The sequence below is a fragment of the Lagopus muta genome, chromosome 4 (assembly GCF_023343835.1).
Source record: "Lagopus muta isolate bLagMut1 chromosome 4, bLagMut1 primary, whole genome shotgun sequence".
In the NCBI taxonomy this organism is placed as follows: Eukaryota; Metazoa; Chordata; class Aves; order Galliformes; family Phasianidae; genus Lagopus; species Lagopus muta.
This window is the reverse complement of record NC_064436.1, coordinates 40251967-40267848: the sequence shown is the minus strand read 5'-3', so window position 1 is coordinate 40267848 and position 15882 is coordinate 40251967. Positions and strand designations below refer to the sequence as shown.

The 15882-nt window shown below is 39.4% G+C and overlaps 1 protein-coding gene across 3 annotated transcripts in view; it reads left to right on the top strand.

Moving 5' to 3' along the window:
* TSPAN5 (tetraspanin 5) overlaps positions 1–15882 on the top strand; it is an 80252-nt gene that overhangs the window by 21626 nt on the left and 42744 nt on the right. The window contains exon 1 of one of the 3 annotated variants that reach the window (XM_048941252.1): positions 11762–12067. The exons of the other annotated variants lie outside the window; for them this stretch is intronic. Within the exon in view, the coding sequence (XP_048797209.1) occupies positions 12053–12067 (15 nt within the window). The 5' untranslated portion in view covers positions 11762–12052. Of the gene's footprint in view, positions 1–11761; positions 12068–15882 lie in introns of those variants that run through there. 3 annotated transcript variants of the gene reach the window in all.

Below are 15882 nucleotides of genomic sequence, written 5' to 3'. Positions count from 1 at the left end.
ACTGCAGGTGCTGTTCATAGCAGATAAATATGCTTTTCCTTCTCACCTGGCATATTCTTGTAATGCCATTCCAAGCGTAATAATAAAAATATATAAATAATAATAATAAATAATAATAAAAATAATAAAATAATAAAATAAAAATAATAAAAATTATTAAAAATATTATCTTGTGGTTTGGCATCTTGGTTTTCTTCTCCAAAACAAGAATTCTTTTGAAGCTAGTGGGATTTTGAGAGCTTTTTAAGAAAGAATAGACAGTGTTTTTTCTCTTTAAGACTGACCTGCTCAACTTTTGCTGGACTCTGTCTATTTTTAAAGGAAACCTGGGAAACAACTGCTTCAGGATACTGAAAAGAATTGTTCAAAAGGGTCATTTGCTCTGTTCTGTTTCCTCATTATCCTCCTGTGGTGAAGCTTGGCTTGGTCTGCGTGTTAAGAAGAAGTTACTCTGACTAACTCTCTTACAGGCTATAGATAATCAAGGTGAAAACTTGCCTAGTAATTTGTTAAGTTTTGGACTGGAGTAACAGGCTTTGGTTTGGTGTGACTTGCTTTGCTCAGAGTTTGATAGGCTTTGCAGATATCTGACTGGTACAAATACACTTGCATTAAGAATGTATTTTTTTTCTTGGCATCAAAACAACGTATATCTTCTCACTGAAGCTCCTCCTTGCAGTTGTTAAAAGCACCATATTTCAGAGGTGCTCATGGAAGAACAAAACTTGGTTAGTTTTGAGCGGTTACAGGAAAACTAACACTGTGCTCCAAAATACGATCTGTGAATTCTTTGCTCTGGTGAGTGAAATATGGCTGGTGTGACCTAGTTTATTTGCATATTTAACTTGCTAGATACTTTTTGTCTTTTTTGCATGTTTCCTAGGAAACAAGTGCCCTGGTGTAGTAGAGAACAGTTATTGTATGGAGAATGCTGCATGTCTAGAAGCATTGTTCTTCGTTTGGTGAAAGGCTGTAAAGGGAAAAGAACAGGAGTTTTTGAAAGCATCTTTATCGACCAGAACAGCACAAGGGTGTGTCTTTTCACTCCGCTGTGCAGCACCCTTATGCATTTATATTTTCTTCAGCAGCGGTATCTATGTTTCTGGCTGTAATAGCTGCTATGGTGAAACTAGTGTATCTGCTCCTGTTCCAGACATACTAAAAGAAACTGATGGTTTATTAGTAATGGTGACTTGTTTCTCATCCACACTGAGCAACTTGTAAATATATATTTGTAGCAGCATTTTATTTTGAATTACCTGGAATGGTAATAGCAATACAGAGCAATACAGAATATGGGGTGAGAGTGAACTTGTTGAAATGGTATTCATGTCAGTGAAGTAGCTGAAGGACGGGGAGAGGATGACAAAAAAAAAAAAAAAGTAAAAGCTATTATTTTCCATTTGTCATTCAGTTGGTGTTGTTTAGCTCAGTTGTTGACACATTAAAAGGGATAGGCATAGTTGTTGCAATGCTAATGGTGATGCAGTGAGAGTGAAGGAGTGATTTGGAGGTGGTAATCCTGGTTGAACTGTATGATCAACTAATGAGAACGGGTGGGAAGAGTGAAGCTGAGTTTGAGGAGATCCCTTCCTTTCTTCTCCAGTTTGCTTAGTATCTGTGAGCTTTTGGTAGTGTGTGACAGAGGAGGCGAGTTCTTGGATTTGAAAGTACAGTGCAATTTCTTTTTGCACTGTAGCTTCAAAAGCTCTCATGGAGGGACCTCTGATCCATGGTGCATATTGCATAAAGCTGTATCTTTTGTAATTTGTAACTTCATCTGTTTGAAGAAGTTGAGTGTGTGTAGCACGCGATGACAATCTCTCAATGACATCCCTCACAGATACCTGAATTGTGTTCTGCAGGCAGTGTCGCTTTGGTTGCTATGGCTCGCTGTGGGTGGGCTGTTTGCACCTTTATGTTTTGATATTTATTTCTTGCTGTTGTTTCAGGCTTTAATAGCTATCCTTCTGAACTTTTTCCTTTTCTCTCAGTCCACAGTGCCTTGAAAAGGGAATGGTTCAGTGAGGAGATAAGTCTGTGTAACTCCATGATTCCCTGCCAGAGCTTTATTTTGCAGGATTTTATTCAGCCTCTGCCCTCAGGGAAGGTTAGGCTGCTAATAGCAGTGTATTATCATGAGGCTTCTGGAAAGGTGAGCTAAATAAAGGGATGTGGTAGGGGATGGAGCTTGTGTTGTTGTTATTGCTTTTGGATTTGTAATTCAGCTGAGCTAATTCTGTAACTGTATTTGCCAGTAATGTGGATATAATGCACGCTTATTGTTTTCCTCCAAGGGTTATATCTTTCAAAAGTCTCAGTACCTTTTGATAACAAACCGCACTGAAGGCATATATGAGGCTTCAAAAATCTTGTAGAAGACTTTTTAAAGTAAAACTGTAAACTTCTGAAATAACCAGTGAGTATTGAGACTGTGCCTTCAGTGCAAGAACTGGAGGTAAAGGCAGGATGAAGCAGGGTGGCTGAGCAAAGAGCCGGCTTAGTGCATTCCAGTGTAGAGGCACATCCACCCAGCTGTGGCAAGGCCTGCTAGGCCATAAGACCATAAAGCCACCAGTCTGTGATGCCAGGCTGCTGCAGGAGGTTGAAGAGAGCTCTTCCAAGTTATGCCAAGATGGAGATTGCTTTTTGGTAGCTGCTGCCTCGTTTGTTACTGATCATTACACTTGGGCAGAACAAGAAAATGGTGAACCACAGAGCTTTCAGCCTTGCTCTGAGCGGGTAGTCACAGCTGTTTGAAAGGTTGCTCTTAGAAGGATGTGTGACATGCATCGATGATTGTGTGACCTGGTGACATTCTGACACTTCTGTATTTCACTTGGCACTCTTAGCACAGTCCTAAATTTTACTCCCAAGTTTTCCTGTTTAATTATGGGGTAGTCATGATATGGTCATCTCCATGGTGCCTTACAAGGCCAAAATATATTGAGAGACGCGTTTTATGCCATTGCACTCTTCACTGGTTACTAATGAAAATGATCAAATTGAAGCCGAATTTGAAGACGATTGTTATTTTTAGAATTCCTGTAAGGGAATGATAAAGATTCTTGTAAAAGCAGCTGCACTTTGTGTTCTTAACCTCTGGTGAGAGCTGTGTGCCCATGGAACTGTTGATGTTATTGGCTGATGTGCACACCCAGCAAGAGTTTCCCAGCTAGACTTTATAGTAGGCAAACAACTTCAAGTTTCAGCGCAGAACATAAGTCCCTAATTTTCACACAATTGTAACATCCAAAGTAGTTTTTTCAGCTCATAAGACTGAAAAGAGAGGGACAAAAAATAGATCTGTGCATCAGATCTCTTTAAACAGTGAAATATTTCGATTGCATGACCTAACCTAATAAGCTGTAGTTGAATTGTCCCTTTGCATAGTATATATTCAGCACGTGAATGAACAAACCAGTCATGAGAAGATGCTGATGAGCTTGCTGTTTCTCAACGACTGTAGGAGAGTATTGGCAAGAACTCAATGCTTTGACTACCCACGGGCGCACTGACTAAATGATGAGGCCAATCAAGCATGTGGCAGGGAGGATCTTCCTTCTTAGTCCAAGATAAGCTAAAGCCTTTGAATAGCGACCTTGGCAAACTGAAGCATGCCACGTGTACAATAAGGCTCTGTTCAGAAGGTACATTCGTTAACATTGTTGCAAGATGATTTCTTTCAAAATGTTTAATGCCCTCTCCTGCCCAAACTCAGCGCTTGCTTCCATAGTCTTGTCTTCTTGCCACTTTCCAGACCAGTTGGAAAGGAGGTTGTGAACAATTGTAACAAATGAGGTTGTAACTTCTGTCTATTTAGTACAATTTCCCATTGTTCAATCTTCAGTACCTTATTTATTGATTTCACTTCTCTGGTGTGGGTTTTCTTTAAATAACAGTGCATGCAGTGCACATTCACTGCTGCTCTCAGAGCATTTTTATGCAAGTATGAGTATTTTGTAGTTCAGTCTATTTGAAGTGCTTGTGTAAAGTGGTGTTTGTGTACGTGAATACAGAGCACTAGCTCTCTTCTGTGGAACAACCAAATGTGGCACTTTGGATGAGATCTGTGCAACAATAGAGAATATGCATGGAAAGGTCTTAAGAGTTCATTACATGACCAGAGCATCTGGTTGTTGTTATTTGAATCAATTCTTCTAATGAAAGCCAAACTCGCAGAGGAGTTGTTGCTTTGTATGTTCTTCATGTTAGCTGTTCCACAGTGCTGTCTAAAACTCTGATGCAGCATTCACACTTGCATAAAAATTACAACTGAATCTAGTTTCAGTATGCCTTTCATCATACGCTCGATAGTGTGAGTGTAGGAAACTATTCAAATACTTTTTTTTTCTATTTTAAAGAAATTCCACTTAGAAGATCTGCGCTATGTCTCTGGGTAGAAAGGGACAGATCTGCACATAAAGTGCAGATCCAGTCCAAATGTCATTCCACTCTGTTGGTATTATCACAGCATGTTTTCTGTTTGCTTCCCATTCCCTTTCTTACTTACTGCAGCTTTATAAGGGAAAGCAACATTAACTTCTGTGGACTGTTTCTGTGAGTTGTCTTCATGTTCTGTATTCCTAGGGAGTGTGGAGAAGTGAGCTGCACTCTTGGAAATGTAGGAAAGGGTGTTGTAGCAGCTGTGGTGTTAGTGGGTTCTAATAGCATGTAGTGAATTGGATGTGACAGTGCATGCTAGAGATTACCTTCCTTGCTGGGATTCCCTTTGGCATAGATATTGTGGTGATATGAGAAGCAGAAAAGAAGGACTCTTCCCAAGTGTGCTGACTCTGTTTTCCTCACCACTGATGACTGTGGTCTGTTCATCAAAACTTTAGTTACACTAAGTGCTGCGTGTGCATCTGGATCATCGTCAAGTATATTCTAGTCCCCGTAGAAGAGATATGCAAGAAAGCAATGAGGTGTGAATGATGGCTGGTGCTTTATTTTGAAATACTTGGTTATTACAGCTCTTTAGTTGCTAATCTCCATGCAGTAATACTGTGTTTTGTGGTGCTTCCAGGAGATCCCTGAATTAGAGTCTGTAACTCTTTGAAGAGTAAAACAGAAAATCCTGCTCCTTTTAATAATTCTTAGGCTGTTTTGAGAAGCCTCTTTTAGTTCTAGAGTAATTGCAGCATCAGCTGGGTATAATATGAAGTGACTGGCTGTCTTGGTGGTAGATCTGGTAGAAATTCTTATCCCTGTCTTTGCTGTGCTCATCCAGCATCTGCTGGCAGGAGACACTGTTAATTGTACTGACATAAATGTTTGACAGCCCTCTAAGCTGAAATGGTGAAATGACATAGGCTGCAAACAGACACTTAAAGCTTTTTTTTTTTTGCTTATATGTGTTCGATTTCCTTAAAAAACAACAACAGCAAAACATAATTCACAGTTCCAGTTTAGAGAATAGAGATGTGCTAGCGCCTTGAGGAAGAAACAGCCTCTGTCCCTGGGTGGGGCAGGAATGAGCAATGGAGGGAAGATCTGAGGCTTAAGATCTACTCTAGTGAAAAATTCTTTACGTAACCACAGGCAAGTCCTGAGCAGGAAGCACACCAGTGTGTGCCCCATGTAACCTTTGGAAGGAGAATCAGGACCGATCATGGAGAAACACAGTGGCACTGCTCTGCATTGTTGTCAGGGTTCTGCTTGCAAGCTAAATGCAACGGTGCAATGAATTTGAAATGCTGAAAACTTCAGAAAGCTGCTTTTGCATGCGGACGTGATAGTTGATGGATAATTGACAAGTTTATGGAAGACTGTGGTTTTTAATGTCAGTATTAAATTTGCTTCATTTACCTTTCATCTACCTAAACTGTAGTTCCTGCTCATCCTCAATTGTTTTTTCTCCTCCGTTTAATACAAGTTGCTTGCTGCAGGACTACTTAATCCTTCTTCCTCTCAAGTAAATTGCCATGTATTAGTGTAATTATACACTGAGCTTTCATTTTGTTGTCTGCTTCATCTTAGTAGATCAGCAGTTCTTCATGCCGTGTAAACCTCTGTACTTCAGCATCATTTTGCAACCTGCTTTGAGCTTTGTCGGATGTGACCTGCATTTTTACATTGGATCCTAGGAAAAAAAAAAAAAAAGGGGGGGGGGGGGGGGAGTTGAGTGACCTGCAGGGCACCATATGTGGTTTGGGTTATTTTGACATGAATTTTTTTTTATTACATTACTAACTTGATTCTTCTTTCTTTTGCTTTGCACAGTGCACATATGTACAGTGACCAGCGTGTATATACTGAATGGGGAGACTGATACAGAGATAGGAAACACGTTCCTGCCCTATTTGTATTTAGCATCAGTACTGGGAAGTGGTGCTTTGAATGTACTGAAGTGTAGATGGCATTATTGGCACGTATTCATGATGAATTATAGGTTTTTAATAGAAAAAAAAAATATAACAGTAGAGAATAATCTACCCTGTATTCACGTACCCTGAGAGAAGCAAATAGGAGATGGGCTTGGAGATGTAGGTGCATCCATGCAATGTTCAGCAGGAACAGTTCTTGACAACTAAGCATAGCAATGTGGTGACTTATGAGGTTAACGGCAGCTCGTCAGTAGCACTGACGTTTTCACCTTGTTGACTGTTCTAATGAAGTTTGTAGCATGGAAAATAAATGCATGAATGTTGCCAAGAGAGATTCTGTATACCTGGTACACGACTCCCTTTTATTAGCTCTTTGAAAAGGGTGGTGACACCCAAGCCTGTTGATGATGGTATATAACCTCTCTCTTCTGCCTATAGTTCAAGCATAGGATGGTTGTTGGTTGTGCTGATTTTTAAGTCGCTGCCTTTCAGCGTTTCCTTGATCAGCCTCGCATGCTGTGTTCCTACCCTGTCCTTAACAATGTACTTATCCCGCAAGGATGTTTCATGACACACAACCCTGTGTTCTTGAAGAAGCAGATGGATTTTGTTGTTGGTGTTGCAAAGGTTTTCTTGCTAGTTTATCCACCATCTTCAGGTCTGAGTTCACACGGATCTCATTAGGTGTACTTTTACCTCCAAAACTCTTCAGTCACTCTTGCATACCACTCTTAGCTGCTCACGTCTTTGGCAGACCTCAAGAAGCACCGCGGCTGGGACGTGATGTAGTGAAACTTCATTCTTCTGACACAAGAGCAGCACAGCTGCCTGCATGTGAGAAGGCTGCTATTCTTGCTTTTGTAGGGCATAGGTTTCTTTAACCAAGTGGAGTGAGTCCTTACCATGTTTGCTCTCAGAGGCTGTAGTTCTGAGTCTGCTAGGAGTTGCTTTATAGTGGGAGATTAGTGAAGCCTGCTTCACATGACAGCATAGTAGTAAATTTAGGTGAATGCTTCTAAATCCTTTGCAAAAGCTGAGATTCAGGTTCTGTCTGTAGGTTCTGTTTCAAAGAAATTGTTTTCTACCTTCTTTGAGTAATCTGTAGGAAAACACAGTGATTTGAAGATCAACAAAAAAGCACTGATCAAAATACTTCTCTAGTAAGCAGTGATAAATAACCTTTTCTAACAATGGATTTGTTTCTGAAGTAATGTTTTCCAACATTCATTTACTGGAGACGATTTTATTCATGCATTGGAAATGCTGCTGTGCTCCAGTCCTTATTGATCAAACTGGAGTGCATATATCAGCACTGAAGACTGAGCTTTTTAAAGGGTGTAATGGATGCATGAATGTTTTTGCTTAAAAACCATACAACGGGGTTGCCTAACACTGGATAAACAAGCCTTACTATAAAATGATAAATTCAGTAATTTTAGTTATCCAACATAACTTTATCAACTGATTTCTTTGGAGGAAAGTTGCCTGATAGTGACAATGTGCTTGTGAAATACCTCATTTTGGAAAGCTGGCTTTCTGTAGTACTTGCAGTATGGTGATATGAAGAGTGAATTTGAAGTTCTAGTCTAACTCCTTGCTTTGTTCACCGTGTAAGGGAGATGTGCTATTGGGGTATTTATGCAGTGTACATGATCTATAAGGATGTACTTTGAAAATAAAGTCCTTTTGTAGGAGGCAGTATGATGAAGAGGTTGGAAAACAGCGAAGTGGTGCAGAAATTACTGCATTTGAAACTGAGAAATCTAATGCAAGGTACAAGTAAAAGGTGACCTCAAGAATGAATTACAGGTTGCAGGCTGATGCCTTTTGTACCAGCTACAAAGTTGAAGGGAAATTGCAGGTAGTGGAATAGGTTTTCTTCAATTCTCCTCCTCCCAAAACAGTTTCTGTTCCAGAGGCTTTGCTTCATGGTATGTCAGTGTAATTGTACCTGAGAATGAAGCCTATGAGGTATGTGATCTGAAAAACCTGAATTCATCCAATTGCCACTGATGATTGCTCATTAATTGAGAGACTTTCTAAATGGTTTTATGTTACACATTAAACCTTAGGCAGAGATGAGTGTTGCTGAGCTCTGTCTACTGCTATTGGTTTTATTTCATTTGAGAGCAAAAGGGGAAGTTTCATCAAGTCTCTTGGAAAGGATGCATTCTCTGAAAGGAATGAATGCAGGGAAAGTTAGCATTAATAGCAGAGGTGTTTGAAAAATAGTATGTCTGCTTGCAGATAATTTTGTCTGTAGGGTTTTTGGTTTGTGGCTTTATTTTGGGCAGCTCTCTCATGACTGGAGTTATCTTAGCTCTTTAGATTACAGAGCTGGAAGTATATTAAATTTCTGTTTTGTAAGTTAAGATGTAATGCTGGGTGCACTGTATATGCAGTTATTACTTCACTCCTCACCAGCTCCCAGCCACAACCCTGTTGATGGAGCTGCAAGCATTTAGTATATTGGTAATTTGTTAATAAAACCTCAGTTACTTTGCCTTTAGATTTTGAAGAGTTCTAACATGGAGATGCTGGTACTACGAGAGATTTGAAAAAAAATCTTTCACTAATCTGTATTCCTCTTTACTCTTGGAGTAGTAAATTGCAAAAAAAAAATAAAAAAAAAAATTACAAGCTGACTTAGATTCAGGAAGAGAGAAGGAATTAATGGAGGTTTGTCAGAAGCATCTCTTAATAGAGTAGTTGTCCTAACAGCATACAGATCACTTGGGTTCTTCCATGCTGCTCAGCATCAAGAGAGTAAGAGGTCTCTTGAGGCCAGGTGACTCAGTGCCTTGAAGGAATGCATTTCCACAGCTTGAAGGCATGTAACCACTCGGTAAACTCCCATTGCAACCCAGCTCCATATTTCTCACTTCAAGACATGGCAGACTGCTGCCCGCAAGGCATGTTGAGCACTGGATGGTCTTGTGCCATCTGGTGCCTGTCACAGAAACTGTAGTGTTTTGAGTTACTGTTAGATGGAAACCACTACAAGTGGCCTGAGAGCCTTGACTGCCCACCCAGCACAGGTTTAGCACCAGTTGATTCCTATTTTGTCCCTGGGTTGTACACTCATAATCTGCTTTCGTTCCTGCAGAACAAAAGCATGCTGGGTGCTGTTCCTGCATATGAAGTGTCTTTCCTTCTCAACTGAATGGAATATTGCTTTCAAAATCATTCTCTCATCATCACTCATGACTTAAGTATGTGGCTACACAAACTAAGCCCTCTGGAGCATAGGAAGTTCCATATAAATGTGCGCAAGAACTTCTTTACAGTGAGGTGATGGAGCACTGGAACAGGCTGCCCAGGGAGGTGGTGGAGTCTCCTTCTCTGGAGATGTTCAAGACCTGCCTGGATGCCTACCTGTGCAACCTGGTGTAGGGAACCTGCTTTGGCAGGGGGGTTGGACTCGATGATCTCTGGAGGTCCCTTCCAACCCCTATGATTCTGTGTATTCCTCAGACCTGAAGCTGATGGCTCATGAAGATAATTCTCACCAGTGCTTGTTAGTATGCGTGGCTCTGTATACATTTTAAAAAAATTCTTCCCTAAAGGGTACAGTGGAGTCAAGTAACTGTTTTTCCACTCATTTATAATCTGGTGCATTGTATGGCATCTCTTTGTTTATTTTATTATTATTTGTTTATTTTATTATTATCTTTGCATGTAGATAATTTTCTATATGCGGCTGATATTTGAGGGATTTGTCATCAGCCTCTAACATATGTTAATAATTCAAGTTTCATGCTCAACCAAAAGTTTGATTTTTAATTAAGATAATTTGACTTCTATCTAGCCATCATATTTCATTGCCAGCCATTGTTTTAAAAAATGGTCATTTTGCAAATTTATAAAAATGGGAATAAATGCAGGTTGTGAGACTCTTACTACTTTTGTAAGCGCTTGGCAAGAGGGACATCCTACTGCATTTAGTCATGGTGTAGCTGACCTAATGACTATGGTAAATTCTAGCAAGTGTCCCGAAGTCATGTTTTTGGAAAGAACCCTCCCCTCCCCTCCTCTCCCCTCCCCCCCCCCCCCCTCCAAAAAAAAAAAAAAATTAACTTGCAGTAAAGGCCTGGCTTTACCAAATAAAACAGTTGGGGTTGTTCTTTCTCAGTAGCACTGTTATTTTGATATTCTGAGGGCTTTTGTAGCGAAAACTACACACCGGTGTAGGTAAAGATTTGTTTCATTTTTTGTGTTGTATGTGATCCTGCTTCTGTAGAGTTCAGCCATCTCTTCTTAAGCTGTTCCACCATTCAAGCACTCTTTTATTTCTTATTTTTACTTTAGTATCTCAAAAGAGCAAAGCATGTGTAAGGAGCTAGCATAATTTATGACAACTTCAAACTGTTTTAGGGGAGGCTATATACTGAACTGTGCGTCTCAGTCCTGTACTATCACCTACAAGTGGACTGGGAGATGGCATTTGTGTGATAATTTGAGTACCACCACTTGAACGCTAATTTAAGGAGTGCATGTATTTGAGCAGCATTGGGATTTCTCACAATTACCACCTTGCCTAAAGAGATGAAGTGGGAACCCTAACTCAGGAACTTATAGGTAGGAACTCTTTGATCAGTTGAAACTCTGAGCTATGTTTTTCCAGAATTTGAAAGATACAGAAAGCTAAGAGTAATGTAAGTATTTCTCAGTGCTCCTGATTGTATCTTTTTTGCCAAAGGAAAGCTGCAGCAAAGCAAAGTGTAAAACTACAAATGCTGAGTTAGTGAAAGGTCTCTGCGCTGTGCACTGTGGAGTTTTAAGCTGAACACTCAAGGAAGTGGCCTGGCTTTCAAAACAACCTGCTCGCAGAGCATAGTTTGATATTTGGCTCCAATATATTGCCAGTGATATGAATAGACTTTACATGTTGCAGCACGTAAGCAGGATGAGAATGTGAATCTACTACAGCAGTTGGTGAAAACAACATATGTTTAGTTTTATGAAGACTTAAAGACAGATGGTGACCCACAGGATAATTATATAACAGCCAAAATTCTCTTAACAAATCTTTTTATAATAGTTGTGATAATTACTCATAAGTAGCCAGTCATTTAAGTCTTCCTCTGTTTCACAAATAGGATAGAGATCTAGTTTGGCCTCACATAAACTCTTGGCTGTATTTGTTCTTTAGTTTGGCTTTTTTTTTTCACTTGCCTTGCTAAAAGTGAAATCATGCAAAGAAAAAACATCTCAAGTAATGTTTCTACTGTACATGATCTTGTTCGAGTCTTCCCTTGCCCTCCACAAAAGACACAACCGATGTGTGTTTGCCCAATCAAGTGAAAAAAACCTGAAAATGTCACTTCTGCCTTACTTACACTTTCAGGGTTATTTTCTTTATCTTCCAGGATTCTGATTTTTTTTTTTTTTTTTTTTTTTTTTTTTTCTCCTTCTCCTCCAAATTTCTGAAGGGATTCATGTTCCCCTAAGAAATTGCTTGCCGCTCGTTGTCCTGTAGTCTGCTTTGGAAGAATGAAAAACAGAAAGAAGATCTGTTTTCTGGGAACTCCTGGCTTCCATCCAAAATTTTAGCCTCTTTTGTTCAGCTGTCATCTTGGCTGCCTCTTGCCCGCCTTCTGAGTGGACTGGGAAATTTCAGATATCTGGAAGAGTTTTCAGGATTGGGAATGAACTGGACAACCAATTCTGAGTTATAAACGTAGCAGCCTTTGAACCACCAGTGGCCCCGATCCAGCATCAAGATGAAATGCCTGCCAGTAAGAACAATTGCCTTTTGTTGGGGATCTTCAGGGGTGTATTTAAATAAAAATATCCTTTCTTTCCTCTCTGAGTAAGCCTTTCAGTATCCAGTAGCTCGTGAACCATCTGTCTTATGTGTCTGAAGAGCAATTGGCCAGCTAGACACAAGCCATGGATCAGGCCTTGACTGGTCTGATCTTTGAGGGAAACAGCAGAAAGAATTTTTGTTACGTTTGTGCTGATGTTTACTTATCTAGCTAAGGTAACATTTTGGGCAGGAATTCTGATACAGGTCACTTTAAGTGGCCTGACTCAGACTAAAGAGATGTTCCAGAGGAAAGGAACAGAATACTGCTAATGTATTCTCAGTGATACTTACCAAAATAGAAGCATATATTGAGTACTGGCCAATTGGTCTGTAAAGTGCGCTACTTATTTAAAAGCCTCTTTGTGTGAAGCTGTGTCCCGGCTTTCCCCAAAGGAAGCACTGATAGCTTCCTTGCTAGCCATGGACCTATACCAATGAAAACAGATTAGGGCTTGAAGAAGTAATTATAGGAAATACAGCAGCAGAAGTACTTGAGCAAATGCCACTACAGTTTCTCAGCTGGAGAAGTACTAGCACTGTGTTCCTTTGGGACTCCACACTTTATCCTCAGTGGTTAGATGAGTCAGTCAGGCCCCTGACAATTTTACTTACGTGTGTTACATGAAGTTTCACATAGCAAAAGCAGCTCAGGGCTGAAAAAATACTAGAAGGAGCTTGTGTTAGCCAGGACATTACTCTCTGAAAACGAGATTGTCTTGAGAGTCTGTCATGTGACCCTATGAACAGAGTAACTTCATTTCAAGCTGTTTTACAACAGTGGGTGCACTGAAGAAATCCTCTTGAGAGTTAGCTGGGAGCTCATCAAAGGCTTCTGCTTGCTAGAGCTGTGTCTATCCAGGCAAGGACCCTAGCCTTTATAAGTTTTTGAATTGAACCATTTTGACAGTAATAAATAAAGGAACACTTCCCTTTCTGAGATCAATTAATTTACTAATTAAAAAAAAATCAATTTCTTAAAATTACTTCCAAAATCTACCTACTTTTAAATTTTATCTTCAGGGGAAAGAATTCTCCTCAATTCCTTGCTGTTTCAACGTGGAATTCTGTTGGTTGGCTGGTAACCTGGTTTGTTTCCTTGCTCTGTGTGCAGAAGAGCTTTAGATCAGATTCAGCTCTTGGCTCAAGCAAATTGAGGAAATAAACAGAACAGAAACTCTTGCATACCAAGCAAGTTTCCAAGCAGCTGTGCTCTTGATTACTCTGTAGTGATAACTTTCATGGTTATCCATCAAAGAAACTTGTCAATTTCTTGCTCTGGAAAGAAACCTTATGTTAAGTTTTTGAGACACTGGTAGGGTATGAAAACGTTGCCTTTTCTAGGTCAAGGATGTTTTTGCTTTAACACTTGAACGTGTTCTTTTATATTATCCATTTGAATTTTTTGCTAATTTCTAGATCTTTCTCTGACAGTATAGAACCTGATGGTCAACTGCAGAATCATCCTGAATCAACATTGTCAGCAACTCATAAGGTAGTGATAGGGTGTTGCCTTTGCTTAGCTGTGTAAGACAACAAAACTGCTTTCAATGACCGGTGGATTATCTATAAAGCTCTCAAAATGCTTGCTGATTGGCAGAGTTCCTTCTTGGTTCAGAGCTCCTGGTCATGTAGTAACAGTTTGTCTCATTATGGGCTTCGGCTTCTTTGTTCAGCAGCCCCATGACTTCAGTGCTCAGCGCAATCTGTTGTCTCATTTGTTTTCATTTGCATCTACTAAAAACAGATATAATATATGATAATAAAATATGTAATAAAAACAGAGCGACTCATATTGAGTGTTAATATATATACTGAAAGATTAAAACCTATGTTCTGTGGAGTTTTCTTGTCTTACTATCCTTTGATTTTCAGCAGCCATAATTTAACCCAACATTGAGAAGACTTCAGGCTACTAATTTTAAATATTTTCTGTGCTAGTGAAAACTAATAACTGAGAACCTTGACTAATGAATAACACGTTACCAGTAGCTAGCAGTAAAACATAATTATCGCAAGGTCTGTAAAACAACCTCATGAGTCAGTGGCTCTGTATTTTGAAGACTGTTGTTTTTTAGTCCTGAGATCTGTGAAAAGGCTGTAAGGCTTGAAGTGCTATTGTTCCTTCTTACTTGAAAAGAGTTAGGTGTTCTCCAGGTCATGAACACTCGTCTTTATCTTCCCAGGTAGGAAAGGCCCCACTGACATTAATCAGTGGATGGAGATGCATTTCTTGCGTACAAAATGTCAGATAAACTTTTATCAGTTTTCACTTTATCATCTTTTTGCAGTAGTCTGGGAAGATGGCACTTTACTCCCCTTAGATTCTTTAGCTTTCTGTCCTGGCTGGAAAAGTGTTATTATTCACACTATTCAGATGTTTCTTGCAAATTCTCATTAATGGTGAAATAACCTGACATGTAGTAGGATAATGCATGTATCTATATATGTGTGTTTTTGATTTATGTATGAATTGCTTTATCCCACAGAAATTCTGTGGTGTTTTCTTATTCTTGGCTTTGCTTCTTTCTTGGACCAGTTTGTAGAATGTTTTTTTTTTCCCTTGAAAATTGTCTTTCATTCAGGGGAGAGAAAAGTCCTGAATGTTCCTTTATAGATGTGACTGTAGCAGGCACCTGTCATATTTTCAAGTTATCTTTTATTTCCCTCTGGTAATTGAAATATGTCTTTCTGTGTTGTATTTTTCCTAATGAGAGTGGGGACTATGTTCAATAGAGGAATTATGGGATAAAGCAGTGCTGTTGCAAATAAGCTTTGACAATAACCTCTGTGTGTCTTATGTGTGCCTTAGAAATGTCCCTTTTGGGGAACACCTGGAGAAGTTTACAGTTTACAAAGTTGATATTATGGTGATCAATGTGACAGCTGCTGGTATTTTGCAATAGTGTGTTCTCTCAGATTTCTCCAGTTGTTGTAGTTTGTATATTTTTGGTAGAAGTAGTATCTGAAAAATAAAATCTCTGCAAGGCAAACTGTGCTTGTAAATATTTATTTTATTCCACACCACTGTACTGTGTGGAAGGAGCAAGGTTTATGAGAAAAAGCTTATACATGGGGCATAGTTGGATTGTGATTCAACACCATGAAAATCTATTTAACAATTTTAAACTTCTGGTACTTAAGAGGATCTATTGTCTTTCCCGGTCTGAGGACAAAGGCAATCGTACAGCCAAGAAGAGCCCTGTTTAGATGGATGAACTAGCTCCCTTTTCGACCTGGGAATGAAAGTAGGATCATCAGGTTTCTCAAAGTGATCATTCGCGTATGGTAAAAATTTATTAAGTCTTTTATAGCAAGGGAAAACAATCCCACCTTTAAAGAATAACACTGAAAGTGTTGATGTGTAAAGTATTATTCTCAGTGTAGGCTGCTAAATTGGAGGTCTCACACTGGTTTCTTCAGTTTGCACTGTTTTGTCTCAGTCAAAAAACCTTTCAATACATTCAACTTGTTCCTGCCACATGAGCTTTCAGCTCAAAAGCAAAGAATGTCTATTCATTGAAGGCGTAGGAGACGGGGTGAGAGATGGCAAAATAATTACAATGACAGCTTGTAAGTTGATTTATAGGAACTTTAGTTATAATTTATGTACAAGACTTTTTTTGTGTATTTGTCTTTGGAGAATTTTTAACCCCGTCCTGTAGCTTGGATCTCAGAAAAATACAGCAAAGATTTGATGCTGTATCTTTTGTTGATCTAGTTAATACAGTCTTTATGGTCAGACTG